The 23,234-nt window shown below is 38.0% G+C and overlaps 1 protein-coding gene across 4 annotated transcripts in view; it reads right to left on the reverse strand.

Annotated features, from left to right (window-relative positions):
• SHANK2 (SH3 and multiple ankyrin repeat domains 2) overlaps positions 1-23,234 on the reverse strand; it is a 771,218-nt gene that overhangs the window by 262,318 nt on the left and 485,666 nt on the right. For all 4 annotated transcript variants that reach the window (XM_019551544.1, XM_019551542.1, XM_019551541.1 and 1 more), the window contains 2 exons: positions 13,549-13,631; positions 11,764-11,888 (listed from right to left, as the gene is read on the reverse strand). In XM_019551544.1, coding sequence (XP_019407089.1) covers positions 11,764-11,888; positions 13,549-13,631 — 208 coding nt within the window. The remainder of the gene's footprint in view (positions 1-11,763; positions 11,889-13,548; positions 13,632-23,234) is intronic.

The raw sequence follows: 23,234 nt of genomic DNA on the forward strand, positions 1-23,234 counted from the left end.
GGGTGTACACAGGTGCCATTGTCTATGGTCCTGGTCACTGTGTTATTCCACAAAATAACCAGGACATCAACAGTGTAGCTGTCACAAGGTCAGTAAGGACATCTCCCAGAGATTTCTAGAATGTTTCTGGTTACGCGAATCCCTGGGGGAGGACCACCTTAATTGTTCCACCATCCTGACGAGGGCATTGGAGGACAGGGATCTGTGCCTTTGTCATGGTAGGGCCACTGCCTTCTAGATTTCCTAATGGCCGATTCTCTCACCTCTGCACCAGCCCTCCTCCGCCATAAATGATGTCCTTGTATCCAGACAGATGCAAAATATTAGGTCTAACATGTGCCACACCTACTGTTTTGGCCCAGTTACTACCTAGGGTAGCTCCACCAAAGTCAGATGCAATGATGTCCTGGTTCCAGCCAAAACAGGTATTGCCATACTCCAGATATGTTAAGCAAGTATTAGTAGTTTTTCTTAAGCACTTGCTACTACCAGACTACAATATACACTTAATGACAGACAAAGACGAGGTAAAGACTTGCCAGTTTATGAAGTGGATTGGTTTTAAAATCCATTTTGCTGTTGTCAGGCATGCATTTTTGCTTGCCTTCAGTTTCATTTTCAAGACCAGGGCTTTCTTAATTTGAACACCTGAGGTCTTGTGGGAAGTAGGGTTCTCATTTGCCTGCCCATTTGCATCTGTGCTAAGGAAGTTTTTTTTCCCCCTATTAATTTTTAAGATTTAAGGTATTGGGTATCTTTTTGGTAGCATGTAGTGAATTTGGGAGGAGAGTTAGAGCCTGTCAGTCAGGTGCTTTGGCTGCATTTACTTTAGCAATCGGAAGGAACTTAATCAGCTTTTTCTGCAATGTTTCCTTGAAAATCCAATGGACTTTGATGCAGCAATGGTTTCATTCAATTTGTAACACCATTTAATGTTTAATAAGCAATCAGTCAATTCTGTCAAGGGAGAAAGAGGAACACTTTCCATTAACTGCAAAAACATTAAGCTTGGTCTGATTCTGTTCAAGTTTTCAGAAACAGTTTGCCTCTGAACATACCCACTTTTTAAACACCAATGTTGGCATAAATCTCATGCATTTTAAGATCACAGAACGCCTTGTTCATATGGTCACACTCCTGCTTACACTCAGGTATTTTGAGAGAAGGTGCAAAACAAAATATAAAGGCAGCAATTTCAAATCATGGACTGAGTTTGGGGGAGTTTGTAGCTGGTATCATTCCAGTAACATAATTTAATACTATGCAAAAACATCAAGGTCTAATTTGAGACATACTGGCATTTCACAACGTTAGAAGAGTATTTTTTTTCAGAAGTTACTCTTAAAAGTTTAGGATAAGAAATACATTAGAGTGGGTTTGCAGTGGTGAGCCAGACAGAAATAGCATACTGTCCAGGAACACAAGAATTCAGAGTTTCACTGTAAGTACTGCCATACTTCTAAGATTTACGAAGAGAAAGGTCACTTAATAAAAAGGAAGGGCAGCCAACTCAGCAGCAACAGAACTTACTGCAACCTACTGATTTTGGCCAGGTACAGAAATTCAAAGTCTGAGCTGGAGTCAATCTAACTTATGCACTTTTTGGGAAGCAGTGTAGTTTAGATTGATAGTGAGAGGAACACACATTCTCCCTTTGGTTGGTGGATTGGGGGTAGAAATCTTAGGCTAGGTTCTGCCATTTTTAAACTAGTCTATGTGCACTGATTCTGTTCTGCTATGGGTACAGACCAATTTCTGATCACTTATACCGGTAAAAGCATAGCGTCTAAAGAATCTGACATTGGTCTAAACCCATAACAGAAGTTTGGTGTACAGACTGCTCTAAAAATGGTGAGCCATTTTTAGTCAAAGATAGACCTGGACTGATGTACACTCAAAACTAATAAATTTAGTTTAGATGGTGCATTGAACTTTAGTACCAGTTTCCCTATCGATTCAAGTTAGGTTACTGTCATCCACCACCTCCTTTGTGGTGTCCCGCAACCTCCTCCTTGCAGGGAGGCATGCTAGCAACCCGTGCTTGGCTTCTCCAGCTGAGTGCCACGTGGGTCCCAGCCCTGAGCTCACCCAGAGCCGAGTCAGCACAGACCCTTTCCACAGCCGCAGCTCCTGCCTCCAGCCATCTGTCAGCCGCAAGCAGGCTGGGGGAGGGAGGTATGCGTTTCCCCTTTGCAACTCCTAGCACCGAGCCACCCACATCCCCAGGCTGTTCCCCTGCACCCCATCACAAAATGCTCCACAACATTACACACAGATCTAACAGAGCCCAGGAGAATCCCCATGCTCAGGCAGAGCCCCACAGAGCCTCACTGGGCTGCCAGGCATAGATGCGCACACCCCCCAACCTCTGCTGTGTCATCTGTCAGCTGCAGGCAGGCAGCAGGAGGAAGGCTTGCTCACCTCCGAGTCCTTTTAGTGGTAATGCTTACAAGACACATGAAAAATACCCAAGGACTTAGGTGCCAATATGAATATTTAAAATGTAAAGCTGAAAACAAAAAAAGTTTGTATTCTTGTCTATACACTTCCTAGTTCTCAGTTTTGAGCAGAGAAAAAAAAAAAATCCAGAAATTAATCTATAAAAAAAACCAAACAAAATTTCAGTAAATTTAATAAATTGTTTCTGCCTTTGCTTAAGTACCATTTAAAATTTCAGTGACATTGTTTCCATATGGGAGAAGAAATTAACTTTACAAGAGGAGAAACACTATTTCCTCGCAGCGGAGAAAAGGGAAGTACAAGCATGTGCATCCCCCACCCCTCACACCCACATAGAAAAAAGCCTTGAGAATTAGCAGAATATATTGTAATAGGCCACAAATTCCAGATACCTATCAAAATTGTAGGCAAGTAAATTCTCCTTAGAGGATCTTGAAAGTGATGCAAAGGTAGATATACAGAATGGTTTCATTTTAAACTAGATTTGTACTACATCCTATTGACCTTCTCTTTTCTAGAGGAATAATTTCACATACAAACAGTAACTTGCCTTACTTCTACAAGCTCTGTATTAAATAAAAATATTTCCATAAGTGCTACCCTGAATAACCTACTGTGGAGGCCAGTGAACTCTTCATCTCTTGTTCAATGAAGCTCTGTTTTTATGTTGGAGCAGTGGTGCCCTGTGGGCTGTAGGAGAGGCATGGGACTGATCTGTGGGCAGAATCAGACCCCACATCCCTCAGTTCCTGCACCTGGAAAAGTCCCATGCCACCTCCACCCAGCTCATGTGCACCTGGATTGGCCCCAAGCCACTGTATCAAGTCCTATATGTGGGAACTGGGCTCTGTGCACCTCACTGAGCACACAGCATCATGCTATCCAGCCCAGGGGACTCCCCAAGGATCCAAAAACTTGGCAGCAAGGGAGTGGCCACTGCTCCCCTACCACCAAATTTTTATACCCATGGGGAGCCTTGAGGGCCAGATGACACGAGGGTTGAACATCCTTACATGTGGAGCCTCCATGCAATACACTTTGCTTAGGACCAAGGAGAAGGTGCCCCACCCCAACCTGCACAAGACGGTAGCTCTGCAGTAAATAACGGTTTTGACTACTGCTTAAAAGCAGTGTGAATTTTATTGAACAGCAGATGCAGGTGGATGAATCGCCACTGCCAGGGACTTCTTTGGAGGCAGTAAATTAACATAGTAAAACTCAATAGTCAAGTGTCTGTCTGTTTTCTTTACAATTCTCTGCTGGGAGAGATGAAGAGTAAGTTATCTCCATTTTACTCTCCCAGTCCAGGGTAATTCTACATTAGCCCTCACTCTAAAATAGATGAGCTGATTTCAAAAGTTAATAGTTTCCTATATCATGATCTCTTTCACCAATTTACATTTATTTTATGAGAATAGTCTACAACCAGAAATACATAAAATGGATTTTAAAAAGGCCCTCTCTCAAAGTTGAAAACAGCTACTATGAAAAGACCTGTTTGGAAGGTAACATTTAAATTAAATAGTACAAATATCATTTGGGAGCTGAGAGTGCTTTATTTAAAATGACCTCAAACCCTGGCTCCAATCAGAAAGAAGGTTTCACTGGGTAAAAAGCTATCCTGACAAAGACAAATTTTTTTATGCTTTAATATTATTTAAAAATATTTATATATTCCATCTCAAAAGGTGAAGGGTGAGACATGGCAAAAATCCCTCTAAATCAATGGGCGTTTATATGTGTGCTCTGGGAGTAAGGGGATGGGGTCTGCAGAATAGCTCCAAGAACCGCTCAAATTAAAGCACCTGGAGCCATAAAATGAAAAGGAAAAAAAATCCCCATAAACATTATGGCCAGTTAAGGGCAACCAGGAGGTTTTGTTGTTGTTTGTTTTTTTTAAGACTATATCAAAAAGAAAATAAAGCCCAGAAGTGGCAAAGGTACATGACCAGATAGAGGCTAACCAAACTGCCAATGATGATCCCGAAAAGGCAGATGCATTAATTATTTCTGTTTCATATTTCAGAGAGAGCTGGTAGATAATGTAGTTGCTCTGTCAGCAACAATAAAAAGCTTTTCTATATATTTCAGCAATATCAGTCAACAGTAACTGGTATAATTGAAACATACTTTCCTATACAAGACAAACTCACTCATATCCAAGACCAGTTAAAAAAGTAGCCACAACAGTTTTGGAACCCAAGGTTTATATTTTACTACTGGGAAGTCCTAGAGGGTTGGTGGCAGGGAGAAAGCTAACGTTGTTTTTCAAACTGTGAATGCAGGATGACTTAAATAGTTTACAATTAGTTTAAAATACATCAGTACAGAGCGTAGTAGTGAAAGTTGGTTCAGCTTGAAGAAAAAAAAAATATCAATAAGACTAGTGCCAGTCACAAACTTTTGTAAAATAGGTCTTCTTATCCTTGGTTTTGACAAGATTAGACACTTGTCTGATTAAGACAACTTAATTAATGTAACATATTTAGATTCTACCAAGTCAATTTTTTGGTTACCACATGACCAAACATCTTTTGGCTGGCGAAACTTATACGAGTAGATTAAAAATAGGTGATAAATTTAAAAAAAGTAATTACAGATGTAGAAGCACCATCAACTGAGGTGTTTCTGGTGCTGTTGCAAAAAGGCTTGGTTTTTTTGGCCCAAAGCTATTTTTGCATCAAAGTTTATTAATGACCAGCACAAAAATCTAAAGTACTTGCTGGTAAAGTTGGCATGTAGATACTGAGGTTGTTGAAGTAAATTATAATGATCAAGGTCAGTTTTATAAAAGGAACCTAAATCACATGGTAAGCTAAGCTTGGCAGAAAATCCCTCTAGGAATAATAAAGAATGTCTCAATTACAGGATAGTTGCTGCATTTTGGATTAAAAAAAGAATGATACTAAAAAGGGGCTTAGGATTTGTAACAGATAGCCAACTTATCCATTACAACTAGCGCTTCTAGTACGATGTGGTAGAAAAAAAGTCATAGTATCTACTGAATGTATAGAAGAATATATTAAAGTAAAGAGAGAGCCGTAAACATCACTGATTAAGGCGTCAGAGAGACTATTACCAGAATACCATGTCCAGGTCTGGTATTCACAATTTTTAAAAGGATGTTTACAAACTGAAAGGGGTTTGGAAAAGAATGAGAATTACCTAAGGTATGTAAAACTGTTTTGCAGTGAGATACTAAAGCTCAGTACATTTAGCTTCACTTAGTGAAGTACATTTATGTAGTCAGATGAAGGAAAAAATGGACTGTAAAAGGGCAGTTTAATTTAGCAGAGTCATAGTAAGAACATATCAGGAGGCAGACAAGTTCAGCCAAGAAATAAGGGAACATTTTACAGTGAGGGTAATACATTTTTGGAATCCGCTACCTGGGGATATGAAGGATTCTATTATTAAAATTAAAAGTCTTTAAAAACCTATGCAAAAGTTATGCATAATTTTGGATAAGGATGCAAGTTTGGGTCCTAAACTATCAGTCCTTCAGATATGCTTCTTTTCACAGACGACAGAAATTCTTCTGCAACTCCAAGACCTGCTCACAACTTAAATACTCAAGGAAAGATTTAAAGCACTTTGTTGGCCTAGCTCAGGATGACTTTGGGTCAAAATTCCAGAAGAATGTACTTGGGTGAGTAAAAGGGGTAGGGTTAGGCCCTTAAATATCTTAATAGATATTTTCAAATTGCTATGTTTAAAATACATACAAACAGTAAGCAACACCTGTGTGTGAATATTGGCTTTTCCCTTTAATTTACACAAACCTGAGCAAAAAAAAAAAAGAAGTGTCATTCTTAAATCAGAAAGGGAAAATTATGAAAATGGAGAAAGCACCCTTAAATTACAACTGTACATTAAATACTTGATACTCGTATTTTAAAATCTGTCTGAAGTTCAAGGTAAGGGTATGGCCACTTTGGAAGGGCAGGGGAAGCAGCTGCCCAGGAGCACACAGCAATGGTTATAATCCAAGAGTTACACCTGTGTTATTCTGTAGGATACAAGGGAGTTAAAATTATCCTAACTTTTACCCTGGATGAAATGGGGTTAAAAGTTTGAATGCTTTAGCTACACTTGTATTGCTACAAAATCCTACAGAGGTTAATAGCTTGTTTCAGCATTGCTTAACATTGGGATATAGACAGATGTAAGAAACTTTTTCATCGTGCTTTTAATGGATAGAAACCATATAAAATATTGACTTAAAACACTCATCTATTGCTAAAAAGTCTAAAATCAGTTTGGTGCTCATCTTTTTGGCTTGCAGAGCTCTTACATTTGTCATATTTTTTTTACCATACCTGGAAGTAATTTGTAAAGAATAATGTCTTGACTGAAGGTAAAAAATTATTTAAAAATCAAGTACAATAAAATATTCACCTCTCATTTCACTGTTATTACAAACATAAAAATTTACACCAAATAAATTATTTTCATTAAAAACTAAAAGGATAGTGGTGTGCTAGGCCACTAAGCAGTGTAAGCATTAGCTAAATTGTCATTAAAAAAAAAAAATTCTTTCCATTAAAGTCTTTTTTAGAATAAGTAACCTCTCCTCCTTTAATCTAACACCAGTTCTTCTGTAATGTATCAATTCATTGTTTTTCCATAGTTGTGCACTGAAATAGTGGCCCAATTTTAAATCTTTCAGATCAAACCTTGATTTTTTCCTTCTTGTTATAATACAGCCTCAAATTCTTAGTCACCTACTTTAAATTCCAGTTAGACTATAAACAGTCATCACTACTCCAATAATAATAAAATTTCAATCTGCCTGCAAATGCAAACGATTACCTAAGTGGCAATAATGCAAGTTGTAATGCTTCACTTAACGGAGAAGAACAAATAATATTGTATTAGGAAGACATTCCTGAAGTAGTTTCATTTTTCTAGTACGTATATTTTAGTATCATTATGACACTGTCAATACCATTGTCACGTGATACCAGATATACAAATAACCACAGCACACCCTTGAAAAGCTGGTTATATGAACTGCAACTTTGCATTGGGCTGTAATTGCTTGGTTGTACAAGTTGTTAAAAGCAGGTTTGTTTTCAGTTTGTGTTTTAATTTGTAAAAAAAACAGTATTGATCTGGTGCAATGTATTAAGATTGGTTTGGCTAAACATCATTAATGCTACACAATTAAAAAGGACGTATTTGTATAAAAGGAAATAAAAGTTATGAACACAGTACCTTTGAAAAGCAAATTCCACGGGGTAGGGGGGAGGAGGAGTAGTAAGAGCATTAGTAGAAGCATGATTAAACTTGGTATTGCCATAATCTGCATTTCTAAAATACCTTCTCTTTAGAAAGACCTCAAAAACTGGAAAATCATTTAAACCCAAGATTTTCCTATGAGGAAATATGGTTGGACCTAGGCTTTACATATGTGGAAACAAAACCAGGAAAAGGTTAAGTGACCAATATAAGGCCATCTCCAATTCAGTGAGAAGTTGAGTACAGAAGTACTTTGCCTTTAACATTTTTTTTAAACTTATCAATTTAAAATCTTTCAGATTATTTCTCTAATTCATAATTAAATTCTATAAATATTCATTAGTTAGAATTAATCAAATCATAGTATCCTATAAAATACCATTGAGATGTATGCGTGTACACAACTCAGGTTAGCTGTAAACTTTATCAGCAGTTATAGTTCATAAACAAAGTTTATGGAAAACTTACTAGGCTTTTAATTTTATCAGTATTTTGCTTCATTCTTAATCATCTTTTCACTTGGGCAGGAACCATACTGTAATCATGGCATATAGTTCATTTAAATAAAGAAAGATGCGTAGGTGTTTCTACATGTGCATTTACAGAAGCTTAAAAATTTACTGCATGGGGAGTTACTGTGCAATAAGCAGGAATAGGCCAGCATCGACACAATCAGGTGTCAAAGTGTATTAATGCTGTGTGTGGACTGACTTGGGACTCCCAAGTCAGTCCACACACACATACATTACTGCACAGTAAGTCATCTACACGTATGTTATTGCGCCAATAACTAACTGGGCATTAATTCGATACTTGCATGATGAAGGTACAAATTTACATTCAAATCTGTGCAAGTAACCATATTTACTACAAAGTATGGGCATGCACATATAAAAGTGTGCCTATACTGTGCAGTCAATTTGGTTACTGCTCAGTAAATGTGCATGTGTGGGTGCACTTAGTGTTCCCCTAATTATAAAACAGGTGAACAAGGAAGGAAGTTTGGGGGGGGGGGGAATCCATGTTTAATGGTTTTTCTGAGCTAACAGCAGGCCACACAAAAAACCCTCAAGAAGGCTAAACTGTTCATTAAACATGTACATTGTAACCACTAACTCTGGCCCATTTTCTTCACCTCAAAGAATATTCTTGACCTTTTTAAAACAGATTATTTGTGATATATCAGGAAGAACTACTGAAGAGGTATGATGAGTTCATACTAGTTTATTCACACATCCACACACACCGCACTATTTTTAACCCAGGAGAAAGAGAAGTGCTTGTTTCTCTTCTGTTTTTCAGTTAAATCTTCTGGTTGATGCCAATTAGCCCTTTGGCAAAGTCATGTTAAAACTGCATGGCTTTCAGGGCACCCACATCCAAAAATAAACATGAAGCAACAGAGTTTTCTACCTTTTTTGATGCCCAATCCTTTCCAGGCAAGCAAGGAAGCAAAAGTATCCATCCCTCCTTGAGCAAGTTTTGAGTAAGCTTAAATTAAAATTTTTGGCAGCCAAACAAGGCACTTGTTTCCTGAAAAGCCTATATCTTTCCCCAAGGAAGCTGCTTCCCATAAGGATGAGAAGTCTACCTCAGTTCCAAATCCCTTAACTCAAGACCTCACCCTGTAGCAGGAACGAAGTGTCTGCTTGCTCTTCTAATCAGTCACCCGGTTAGCTAGGCTCTCCCATTTTAAATTCCTCACCTGAAGCTTGACAATTAGCTAGCTCAGTTGTTGTGTGCAGTGGGTTAGGCTCCCAGCAGTCCATTTACTCTTTCCAGATACACCTGATGTTATATATTCCTTCATATCTGCCTTTTGCCACAAGGTGAAATGACTGGAGGCACACTATAAAAAAAAACTTGATTGAAGCAAGAAATTGCTTCGGAATAGGAGATTTCAGCCAAGGTCATAACCACCTTAACACTGAAATACTAAATGCATTCAACCTTTTAGTCATGTATCACTTAAAATACTCTTTCTAGTATGTCAAGCTTTTGTATGGTTTAAAAAAAAAAAAAAAAAAAAAAAAAAAAAAATTACAGCTACCATACTTTAAATTTTAGTATCTCTCTATCAGTGCAAGTACTTTAAAGGATAGTTAGTTTTCTGGCATGGAGGGTACTGGGCAATATACACAGCTGATAAAACGGAAGACCATATCTTCTTTACGTTAAAATCCCTCAATGACTAAGATTATTTGAGTTATGACTTTTCAGCATTATTTATTTCACGGTGGATTTTATACTTTAATTAGTATTTCTAGTAAGAATATATGCAAAACTTGATTTAAGCTTGAATTAGGATTGCTTCTTTCAGTACTATGCAGCTAGACTACACAATATGAACTAAGATTCAGCAAACCCTCCTTATTCAATAAAGCTTTTAAGCATGTACTTTATGAACTGGGACTTAAATTTAGTATGAAACTTCAATTGTTTGTGGCATACCAAAAAACTAGTTATGTTTTTATACAGCAGCAACCCTACTAAAGTTCTTGCACTTCTTCAGAATCTCCTAAGCAACTGCTATAAGCAGGGCCTGCAACCCTCCCCCGATGCTAAATTAGACATTATTCTTGACCGAAACAGCCAGTAAGAAGCACTGGTAAAGATGAAGAGAATGACTTAGCTATGGCACCTTCTCTATTGGTTTCTGAGCAGCAAGTGACTTTCTAAACAGAGCACTACCCAAAAACTACACACCCATCACAAGAATAATTGCACCTAATTATTTATATAAATGGATATACATACAAAAAGTTAAGTGGTCAGTGCCTTCTTGGTACTTAAGAAAACACAAGTTGTGTAAAATGTACACCGATAGATCAGGAAGGAATATGAATTTGCTATGTGAGAGGTCCATGAGATCTGTTCTTTCATTAATACAAAGGAAATTCTGCAGACATTTTAAAATTAAATAGTCATGGGAGTTAATTGCAGAAATTACCTGTGCATTCAATAGACAAAGGGAACTCTAACTTTCACCTTCACAGAAAGATTTTATATTCCAAGAGAAAAAACTTAAATCCAAATACGCTCAAGGAAAAAAGTCAGCACAAAACTATTCACAAGTAAGAACTGTAAAACTTCAGAAGAAACAAACCCAAATAATAAACTTTGTGCCTACACTGTGTGACCACTAATAATTTTATAAGTTCATATTGCAAGAAACAACATCACCACCACTATTAACAAGCAATTGTCTATATGAAACAAAAGTTAAAAGTCACAGAAAAAATGTTCACATCTTCATATATTTTTGCTACAATAATAAATCAATCTAAAAATATACAGGACTTTTTGCTATTGATATTTAAATCAATTTAAGGATCTGGCCACGTCTATCAAATAAAAAAAAAAAGTCTGAAGAGAAGTTTTGTTTTTTTTTTTTTTAAACGGCTGCAATTAAAAGAAAATAAAAGTTCCATTAATCCTTCATTACAATTATTCCAACAAATAAAACCATTACTTGTTTTCCTGAAGTGAATATACATTTAGAATACACCGTCACCAATATTTTATTCCATGCTATGGAATAACATTCTTTTCCACTATTACTTAACAGATGTAGATTACAAATTTTTTTTATTAAAAGAATTATTACCAAGAGTTGTACAAAAAATAAGTCTAATGAGCCTTCAAAAACCTATTTTTTATTTTAAGAGAAATGTTCTTAAAAATTAGTATGCCATGCAGTTACCCCAAATCAAACTATATTGCAAGAAGATTAAGCAAAAAGGAAAAAAAAAAAAAAAAAAAAAAAAAAAAAAAAACAGAAAAAACACATTTCTGCCTTGGTATATTTTCAAGGTATTAAAAACAACAAAAACAGGCACCCTCAAAAAACCATGAATACCTAGAATACTTCTATTTTTCTAAATCCTGTTCAGGACAAAATACTACCAATAATATAAAACATATTAGCAGTATCAATCCACTAACCCATCCTCTGAAGACAAATCTCTTATACAAAGAGAGAAAAATTGCAGCAGAACATGGTCTTTTCCCAACTCTCACTCCCACCAGATTATACATAAATCAGAATCCATGTATTCCTACCTCGATCAAAAAGTCTCCTGTTCTCAAGCCAGCTTGCCATGCTACTCCACCTTCATCCACAGATTCTAGGTACTGCAAAGCGGGAAAGGCTGGAGTTGGGGTGAATTCTTCAATTGGTGTATCAGCTTCAGGGAAGAAAAAAAAAAAATTCAACCCACAATATTCATTAATTCCTTTTTCAAAAATATTTACAACTAAAAATGACTTAACTGAAAGGACAAGTATGGCATTATCATTTATGGAAATAAGAAATATACAGGGTACTAGAGTATGACAGGCCCTTGCCTCATATTCTAGGTACTGGGATACAATATCTAGATATTGGGAACAAAGAACAATCCATCTGCAATGGCAATCTACAGTTCTTCTCTTCTGAGGGAAACCAATCCCCCCCCCCCCCCACTACCTTTTATTATGCCATAAATTAAAATCAAAGAGCAACTAAAAGTAGCTTAATTTTTTATAATAAATTTCATATTCGCAGACAGGTTTTTTTTGTAAACGCAGCTTATGTAAAAATGCACGTTCTTCTAAGAAAGCTTAATTCACTTTTAAGCAGTTCTCTAGTTGAAAGGGAAATTTGGCTAACATGTAACATAGAAATCAAACTAAAATCTTTGTTTTATATCTTTACGTTTGTTTGTTTTTAAGCCTTAACAGAAAAGGATCAGTTTCTACAGTAAAAAGGCACAGCAGGCCTGGTAGCAACCCTGTATCATGAAAAAGGTCTTTGGATCTTTCACCTGGGGAGTTCTGGCCCTTATACAGGCAGTAGTAGGGAAATACTTAGGCTTATACTGAGGGTGTGACCTCCTCTTGCTGCATAGACAACTCATGCCAGCCGATCAGACAGTGGCTTTCCTAAGGGGTTCCCAATAATATACACTTGGCCAAGATGATGGAGGAGAAATGCTTTTATAGCAAAAAGAAAAAGGGCATAAAACATTCTAGTAAAAGGGGATAAAAATGGTGTCACAAGAATGAGGGTGTGGAATATCTTTCATGGCCACATATGGGCTAGCCTCTACTTGGGAGGCAGTCAGGGCAAGGGAGAACTCACATAAGTGAGGGGGAGAAAAAAAGAGGGGGGCATACTATCAATATTTTTAAATGCAAAAGAAATAAAATGTAGTGTTATGTTAAAAAACAGAACCTAAAATAGAAGTGTTCAACTCTGCAGAATCCTATAAAAGTAGATTTTAGTTTTAAAAACCTGTTAACACATTTTAACATGAAGAACAGCTCTCAAGCTGAACACACTACAGGCCATGCAACATACGTGCAGCTTCAGAAGACGTAAAAAAGATCTTTTCATACTAAAACTGCACCAATGTCACCTTGTAGAAGATACACACCTATTTTGAACATGTCATCAACCTGTTTTTATACTTGCTATTCATAAAGATATTTTGAAATAGACAACTGAAATATAGAAGGTAAGAATCTTTATTTTTTAAGAAGCAAGATTCCCACAGTAAAGCTTAACTTAGGGAGGAGAAATGGTACACGATAATGTTTCAAATGCCTTCGCAATAAAATAACACCCCCCCCCCCCCAAATGATCCTACAGAGTTCACCCCCACATAAAACCCCAAGCTGCTCAAAACAGAAGCCACTAAAATCCATCCGAGTAGTATAGCATACAGAGAACACTGTTGTCTAGCAACCAAGTGCACCAAGAATAATTCCTGCTTATTTTCAGAGATGTATACATTTTTCACATCAGCACATACCACACATGTACATACACAGGTACATACACAGGGAAAAATATATATCACATACCTTTTGCACCTCTAAGTACAAATCCAAATCCTTCATTGTCTTTTTTCTGCAGGACCACTGCCTTTTCTTCAATAATGCAGTCACTGTAGAGAGAATTCCGAGGATAGCGACCATTATTACATCCCTTCATCACCACTGTAGTAGCTGCTCCTCCAGTGTGCAGGTTCATCATCATCACAGCCAGTTAATCAAATATTGCAGTAACCAAGCATGGGAAAAATTATAAATGAACAATAGTGGAGGAAAGAGACAGAGACAAAGCTTAATGGTAAAAAAGAACATGACAGTGCAACTTAAAAGGAATAGAGAGAGAGAAGAAAACGAAGAAATCATGCATGATGGTTTGTTCTCTATAGAAATGACTGAATGAATGTGTGATCATGTAATCTGTGGACTAGCTAGAACTCTAAAAGAAAAGAAAGTAAGTGAACTGAATGACAGTATCATTAATAAACTCCTCAATCGTGGATGTACCAGATGCATCTTCTAGTGAAGCCAAAATGAAACCAACCAGAAGAAAAATGAGGCAGCATTTTAAATTTATAGATAGATATCTGTTTGCTGTATAAGCTAGCTAAAAAGGCACAAATACAGTCAGAAAGCTATGCCTTGCATCAAAAGCCCTTTTTCAATCCTATTGAATGTTGCATGCTGCAAGAATCCCACATGACCATCTGACAGCCTACAATGCTAACAACGTGCAGCTGCCTTGGCGTCATCAAGCACAATTTCCACAGCATCAAGAATCTGCATAATTGAAATAGTAACAAGCCTTGTTACAAGCAGGAGAACACATTCTTTAAAGAATATGTATTTTCTACAAAACAAATAAATGCTGTAAAACAAGGAGGGAGTTAACAGGTCAATTAAATGCAGGCAGCATTTCCTTAAAGAAAAAGTAGCCATAGGATTCTTGCTGGCATTCTCAAGAAAAAAAAAACGCAACAGTAGACACTGGATGAAGGAAATGCAAATGGACCAAATTAGAACTGGCTTAGCATAGATTTTAAATCTATATATCTATATCTAAATCTATGTACAGATAGACAGACAGACAAAAATTAAAACTTGCTGCTTGCTTGTACTATCTTCCACCTGCAATACACACACATGAAACTAAAGCCACAGAAAAGCTTCTATTTGTCCAATTTCTCACGTTTCTTTCAAAGTAAATAACCACAATTGGGTTCATACAAACGTTTCTCTCAAGTACTCATTATAGACTGCATGATATTCTCTCCAAAAAGACAGCATTAGATTAACTCTAGTATTCATGAAGCATATATACTATAAAAATATGGCAGTGAAATGGCTTGACACTCAACTAGTATTGAAGGTGGAAAATAGTATAAGCAAGCTGCAAGTTTTAATTTTTCATTAAAACTTGGTCAACTTCCCTTGACCAATCTGGGCTGAATTTCATTTCACTACCATTTTCTTCATCCCAAATATGCATAAGTTTTCTTTATACCATCTTCTTCCACTGTAGGAACATACACTCTTATCTACATCATGGTGAGTGCACCCATGACCCTTAGACATCATTGCATAGCAGATGTAACATACAAGATATAAACACTGTCCTATGTATCATTGGATAAAAACAAATGGAAATAATGGAGAATACAAAGCTGCAAGCAGAAATTGTCTAAGCCTTGGATGTATCAACAAGTTTACCAAGGGGAAAGAAAAAAAACTGATAAAGTAAATCAATACAACACACCACCACTAGTTAATAATAATTCGGAGGGTACTGGGAGAAACTGAACACACTAGAAAGTTTAGGGTTTTATTTTCCTATATCCTCTGATAAATGCCATACAAAATAATGAATATCAATATTTACTATTTTAACATTATTTCATTCAATCCTGCTCCAATGGTAAAATTAATATTTTAGCTTTTTTCAGTACTAGCAATAAGTTATAATTCCTTTCTCCTGTCATAGTTGAAGAAGTAGTCACAAAAGCAGAACGTCATAGACCTGGTTTCTATTGTTGGTTGTCTCGTGGCCTTCCATAACATTGGGTAAAACATTACTTTTTGGCCACCTTTCCACTTCATAAAAGGGATGTTATTTGTTGAAACTAACATTTTCAACAACAGTTGTTGAAAATTGTATACAGCCAAACTACATACAGCCAAAAAGCACTATAACAGTTTTATTAAGACGACAAAAATACAGGAGTCCCATGATACCTGACAAGCAAATTTTAAAAAAAATCTGTTTTCCAATATGGTGAGACAACGTCAAATTAAGAACACCTGAACACAATAAAAGAAACTATTCATGAGTAACTAAAACAAAATTTGTCTACTTTCATCTAGTCAACAGAAAAAAGGGACTTGCAGTGATCTTATGACTCAATTGATTGCACCTCAAAACTTAAAAGTAGGCACAGTAAGCATAATTCTCTTTCCCTCCACACTGAAGAGAGAGGAATCCAACAGCAGAAACAGAAAGAGCAAGGGAAACTAACAACAGACAAGAAGCTCATTTTCATATCCCCCAAGGGAACAAGAAGTCCAACCCTCAGAATAGTTTGCAATATAGTTTCCCTGGTTCCTTTATCCAATGTTAATGTCAAAGTGTTCAATTTATCCCTATTGAGACATGTTAGCAACCTATCTGGGGCCAGCAGACAGAAGAAAGCCAATCCTGAAAGCAGGTTAAATTATCATGGAACAAGCCTTCTTGGCAAGATGTCATCAATCCTGAAGGTGTTGTAAATACTTAGCTACATGGTACCCATATAAAGGCCTAACTACCAGTGACAAATAAGGGAGACATGTGATTTTATATGTCCATTCAGACAACTGGTCTCCAACAGGGGAAAGGAATATTTGGTCATAGGCAGGTTGAAAGGATCATATGGCTTTACATGAGCCTTAGTGGTCCCTGCTATGGTGATGATCATTAGCCAAATGTTAAAAAAAGGTAAAAAATTATATGAGTTCAGTTGCCCTGCTTGGACTGAAATTGAGCAGTGTCCACCTAACGGGGTACATAAATTAATGTTAGGTTTGCCATGAATCAGGGAGGGTTGCAATTTTTAAAGTTACTGTATTTACTCAATTCTAAGATTAGGTTCTAGAATCAAGGTCTTGACTGGGCCTGGGAGGCTCGGTGTCCTGATCAGCTGCCATTTCAAGCCATAAAGGTGCAGCAGAGTCAAGGGCTCCAGTGATCCCTGGAGGCTGGGAGAGGCAGTCAGCTGACTGGTATTTCCAGTGTTGGGGGTGCATTATATTCCTTAACTCTGATGTGCTCCTGAGGCTAGGAGTGGGAATCAGGTGGCTGGCCTCCAAAACCGCCAGTGCAAAAGAAGCCTGGGATCATGATCTCAGATGTTCAGCTAAAGGCACGATGGGATCTGATCCCTGATCCCACAACTGTGCCAGGAGCCAGCAAACAACCTGACATGAAATTGATTATAGCAATGGACGCATGACTTGTTGCAGGAGCAAGAATGACCCTTTGGAAAGTCCAGAGTAAATCTTGGTGTAGTGCAATACACAGGTATAGAGTTGTCCATTGCTATTCACTTTACATTTAATATGGATGTAAAGGCAAAATACAACAGTACGCAATGTATCATGTATTCACACTTGGAGCTTTTTTCCCCTCAATACAATGCAATATTTAGGCAAACAGTTTAATGGATATCAAATACTCAGATGTGCTTTCTCTGCAGCAAATATCAAGTCACGTCGATATATCTAGGCAATGAGAGAAAGGAGGACAATTTAAAAGCAACGTTAAAACACTAGGCCTTTAAAAAGCAAATCCGAGCAACATGGGCAAGAGTGTTGCTGAGCTAGAACAAGTACAGGCAGTGGCTTAAAAGCAACAGCTACTGAAAGTCAAAAAATGGATGCAGAAGCTTTTGTTCCAGGGCAGAGAAGGACTAGAGAATTTTTAATTAAAATCATAGAAATAGATCTATCATGAGGACAGGACACGTTTAAAGAATTGTCAAATCGTGTTTGTAATCCACAAATTCATTACATGTAATTTGTAAACTATTCAACTTAATGGGCCACCAAATGGCAGGTAATGGCAAGTTGCTGCTTTGTACATGAAAAAAAAATTTCTTCCTGAGTAGAGAAAAGTTAAAAACTTAAAAGGAAAAAAGAAAAAAAGGTGTTCTGGACTGCTATTTGAGATGTTATCAATGTGGGTCCCAAAGTTCAGACTTTTTAAACAGTCCCAGTAGAAGTCTACAATTAAATTTTTTTGCCTGCTTCAGTAAGAAAACTAGGAGGTCATTGACGTGATGTGAGGTAGCACCTGCAGAAAATCTCATTGCAAATAGAATTCTAGTGAAGAACAGGTTTAGCTATTGCTAGAAAGGGTCAGTCTAACTTACTATTTATAGGTATTTCCTCACTGTAACAAGTTCAGGAATGTGAAGCTGATCCTAGTAATTAAGAACATCAAGATTAATGAAGACTTTGGATTTGATTGCTTGAGTTTCTCTGGCCATTGATCATCCAGCTGTACGATTATCGCTGCAAGATGTAGAGGTGGAATAAGAATTCATTGAGGGAGTATAAAATTGCAACAGTGCTTGGCACCATATGGAAGAAACAGGAAGATACACACATGGTCCCTGTCCCAAAGTGCTTACAATTCAAGGCAAGCCAGTGTGCTATTCTGTTAAATTTAACTCCAGACTTGTCTCTAGTTTCCAGAATACCTCCCTTATTCTACTACTGCTGCTTCAGATTTACATGCTGATGTTACATTCTGGGTATTTTGTAAACTATACAATAAACATCAAAACTGTAGTAGGTTGGGAAATCAAATCAATTTGTAAGTCCTATTTGTAAGTGGATATAAAGAGAGAGACTAATATACTGGATACTGAGCAGTACTTTAAACAAACATGTTTTTATACTTTTTCAAATTGTGTGTGTGGCTGTTTATATATATTCTCTCTCTAGTGCCATTTGCTTTTGCATATATATATTTGAGGTGAGAATGGAAGACTCCACAATAGTCATCAATAGTTGAGAGTGATCATGCACCTGGACAAAAAGAATCAATTTGAAAAAGTAAGATTGCTCAGGATAATGGAGGTGATGCACCTACACTACAGTTACTATCCCCATCTATTTTATGGCCATATTACAAAACAAATGCGCTTGGGCTGAGATTCTTATGCTTACGTTCGGACAGGATCATAAGACCTATGGAAAAGATACTATGTGCAAGGCATGCTTTCCAAAATCACATTGGTCTAGCATACGATTTTAATGCTAAAGACAAAGATTAGCAATCTCAAAGCCTGCAAGAAGGATGTGTCAAACCAGGATTAAATAAAAAGCAAGCCTGGTCTCCTTTTCAGCAACGTGTGCCCATTACACAGAAACACTACTGTGCAGGCACTCTTACCTGAAGGCACTCCAATAAAGACATCATTTGCATCATAAGAGGTTGTCTATGTTGTATAAAAGCCAACAGTGCCTGGGGTATAGTTCAGTTTGTACATATCCATTTAACAAATCTAGACAATTCTCCTCATTCTTTTGCTGCATTATTTTTATTGTGGATGCATACACACTTATGGAGAACCCTACTTCTCTCAACATCCCTGTGTCAGATGGGTGCTTGTTTGGGACAGCTGGAGCCTTGTCAGGTCTCAGAATAGCCCTTGAAGCCAGCCCACATTTGGCTTTTAGAGCAGGGAAGTAATCAGAGCTTCTTCCCACTCAGAGACCCCAGCCTTTTGGTCTCTCTCCCTCCCTGGCTCTCTGAGGCCCCGACTCAAGGAGTTAGCATCCAGGTCCATTCCTGGGAAACTTCACCTTCTTTTAGAGTGGCCCAGTGCAACCCAGTTCCAAGAAGCACAGCAGATAGACTCTTTTGTGAAGGCATTTACTGGGGCAAAAGCCAGCCAGACACAAGGGTTAGCAGTCCCTCTACCCCCAGTCTAGGCTGCACAGCCCTCAGCACCCCCAAGATTACTCAGCTGTTCGCTTTAATCTCTCTATGCACCCACTCCTGTTGGTCCCCAAACTCTTCTGGCCCGAGACCTTGTACACTGCTTTTTTCCAGCCTGCTTTCCCTTTTGTCATGTTTATCTCCCCTCAACATACCCTGGGTATTGGTCATGACACTTCTCTTCATAATGCCAACACAGCCATTCGAGACTGCTGATGCTAAAGGCACATTTCTTCCTGTAGAAGATGCATTAGCACTTAACCCCTTCTTTGCTGTGCACAGGTTCAAGAGGTAACTTGGGGCTTACACTATTACAATGACACTGTGAACACAGTTAACAGAAATATTGCAGTAAAGCATGTAATCTGTCATACCTTAACCCATGCTCCATCCACTCTTTACAAACTAAAGCCTCCTCCAAACAGCAGTAGCGCACCACTTGACCATAAAGATTTTTTTTTAGTCCTAAATAACAGAGTAAGAATCCGCATGCCAGTTAGCCGTGTATATGGTCTGTTAAATCATAAGAATCTAGGTTTATTTATGGGTAACCTGGAGGGCTATCAGTAAAACAGCAATAGCCCTGGATAGTATCAGTCACTTTGGGGCTACCAGGAAAGAAAGTCCCAAACTGTTATTTTTTAAATATGGGAATAGCAGACATTTATACAAAACCTGCATGAACTGTTCAGTATCATCTGCCACACACTACGATTAGGTGGAAATCCTTGGAGCCATCTTTCCCAAAACGTAAATATAGATTATGATTTTCAATATTGGATAAAGTGTGCCAGTACTGCCCTTGAACATCTCTGAAATCATGTCTTTAACGACGAAGACATCCAGACCCAAAACAAACTTCTCATCTATCAAGCGGTTCTCATCTCCACCCTGTTGTACATTGTTCCAGTCTCATACCCGTATCAGAAACTCCTTGAAAATTGCCACTAGTGTTGTATTCTGAAAATCTTCCACATGAACTGGAAGGACACCAGCATTCTGGCTCAAGCAAATCCCACCAGCATTGAAGCCACATTTATATGACATCAGTGCCACTGGACGAGTTCTATATGGGTGTCAAAAAATCAGTTCCTAAAACAGGTCCTATACTAATTGAATATACAGATCTTAAAATTAGCCTTCTCAGTTATCAAGGACCCACCCCACAGACTTCACTGTTCAGTGGATGACGGTCATTCTCACAATGCATACCTGGGACAGGCAGGCATTGAAGGACAATAACAGTAACCCTGGGTACTATTGATCACTTTGGGGCTACCCCATTGTAAGAACATTATAAGTAGTATGGCATTATAAGTAGTGCCAAACTGGGTCAGGCTAATGGTCCAGCTAGCCTAGTATCAAGTTTCTGATAGTAACAGGTGTAGAATCTTTAGAGGGAGAGCACTGAACTGGATAGACCAGCAAGTGTTCAGCTCCTGGGCCATGGTCCCCAGTACCATGTTATCCATCTCACAGGGCTCCCCACGGGTCCAAAACTTTGGCAGTGAGAAAGCAGTGTCACCATTCCCCAGTGTCAAATTTCTGGACATGTGGAGAGGTCAGATAATGTGGCCCTGTTATCTGGATTGAGGGCACAGGGTGGCATGGGGGCAAACTTGGAAATTTTATTGTGCACCCCCATTTCCAGATCATTGAAGAAAGTGTTCAACAAAACTAGGGCCAGCACAGATCCCTGCAGGACCTCACTACTCATCTCCATCAATCCTGAAAAGTGATCATTTAGCCCTAGCCTTTGCTTCTTAGCTTTTAACCAGCTCTCAGTCTACAAAAGAACCTTCCCTCCAGTTCTGTGGCAACTCCTTTTTTTGAAAAAGCATTTGGTGAAGGAGCCTGTTGAAAACTCTTTGGAAATATGTTAAGTTGACTGGACCCCTCTTGCCCATGTTTGTGAACGCCAGCAGATTTGTGAGGGAGGATTTCCCTTTATTTTCCCCAGATGATAACTGTCCATGTGACTGCTGATTTTATTCTTTATTATAGACTATCATTTTCTAAAACTAACATTAGAATAGCAGACATGACTTCTTAACACCACAAGCAGGTTTTATATATTGTCTGCCACATGGGAGAGGCAGAGGCAAGTCACTCATTCGTTTTAGAGTTCCATTTTGCACCATCATGCTATGCTACTCTCCCCCTCGTTATTAGATCACTCATTGAATCTAAGCATCATACTGCATGTTTCAACTTTTATGCCTAGGGGACAAAGGCAGAGATTAAGGCACAAATTGTTAAGTGTCAATTCATTTTGGGTGCTATATCTGAGAAGCTTGAAGTTTGATTTTTTTAAGAGTACTTAGCTTGTTATAGCACTTGACATGTTCAAAGCAGAGCTCCTAGTGACCTCCGCTACCCTTGAAGGCTCAGTCTGATTTGTAGAAGTGCCAAGTGTACCAAGAAAGTGAAAAATAATCCTCATCTGAAATAGTGGCTTCAAGTGACATGGCCATTACTACAAAGGAACTCTGAGTTGAGGCTAATTCTCAGTGGTGGCATTTGATGATTTTACATACAGCTATAGCTCAACTTCCAAATACTGTCCCATTTCCTGCACCCAACATAAATGCTAGAAGGTTTCTCAGTTAAGTGATTATAAGAATTGGAAAAAGAAATACCTTATTCTCAGAAGTTGCTTGAACAATTTTTTGCTGAATCTTCTCCAAATAGTTAAGGTTGGAGACAGACATCTAGTCTAATTAAAGTTTGGCAAAATTTTCCATTTAGGGTAAAATACAAGCAACTGAAATCAAGATTTATAAAAGGGTGGTGTTCAATTTCACTGCAGTGTTGCTCATAATACAACCCTGTCGAACTTGGGATCACCACTCAGAATCAAGCCCCATTCACCCACTTCTATTCTGCAGGCAAAGCTCAGCAACTAGGTAGAGGAGATAGTTCGGTAGGGTGGCCATCATAGAGGACATTCCAGGTTTTTGCTGCTCTGTCCTTTAATGATATGAAACCAGATGCCTTTATGTCCTCTATTTTTGTCTTGACGAGAAAAGATAGAAGACATAAAGGCATCCGGTTTTGTATCAATAGGGAAGAGAGGACAACCGGACTGTCCTCCATGATGGCCACCCTTTAGCTCAGAGCAGTTGCATGTACCCCCTGAAAAAGTGCCTGAGCTTGGATCACACACAGAAGATTCTTTTCAACTGCAGCTCAACTTGGTTGCAAGTGAGTAGTCCTGGGCTTGGCAGAAAAGTTGTATGGACAGGCCCCTTTTCCAGCAGTCAAATCATATTCACCTTATCACCTCCTACTGCTCTATACCTTTGGACGCTGCCTATAAGATCATGAACAAAAATATCAGGCATGGTCACAGATTAGAGTGCTTTAATATGCTTTAGCTATTGTAGAAGTTGTTTATTAGAAAGTGAGATCATTTTCATTATAATAGTAATGTAAAATTTAAAATGTAAAAAAAGTTTGGTTTCTTAACTATACACCTAATCTCCTCCTGTTTTGAAAGATGCTACTATCTCTTCAGTAATGATTCTGTATGCAACATTCATACACACAGATACACCCTTCTACGTAATAAAATTTAAATAAAAAAAGTGTTAATTCTTAAGATGGAGGGTATTCCCAAGTATACTGCAAAATTCTGCAGTCTTTGGTCTGACACACTGGCAGATCAGCCCACCCTCTTTTTCTATTCCCTTTTAAAATAGGTGGTATTTCCCCCTCACATATTTACTTTCTTCTGGGA

The sequence above is a fragment of the Crocodylus porosus genome, unplaced genomic scaffold, assembly GCF_001723895.1.
Source record: "Crocodylus porosus isolate Cpor-Errol unplaced genomic scaffold, CroPor_comp1, whole genome shotgun sequence".
In the NCBI taxonomy this organism is placed as follows: domain Eukaryota; kingdom Metazoa; phylum Chordata; order Crocodylia; family Crocodylidae; genus Crocodylus; species Crocodylus porosus.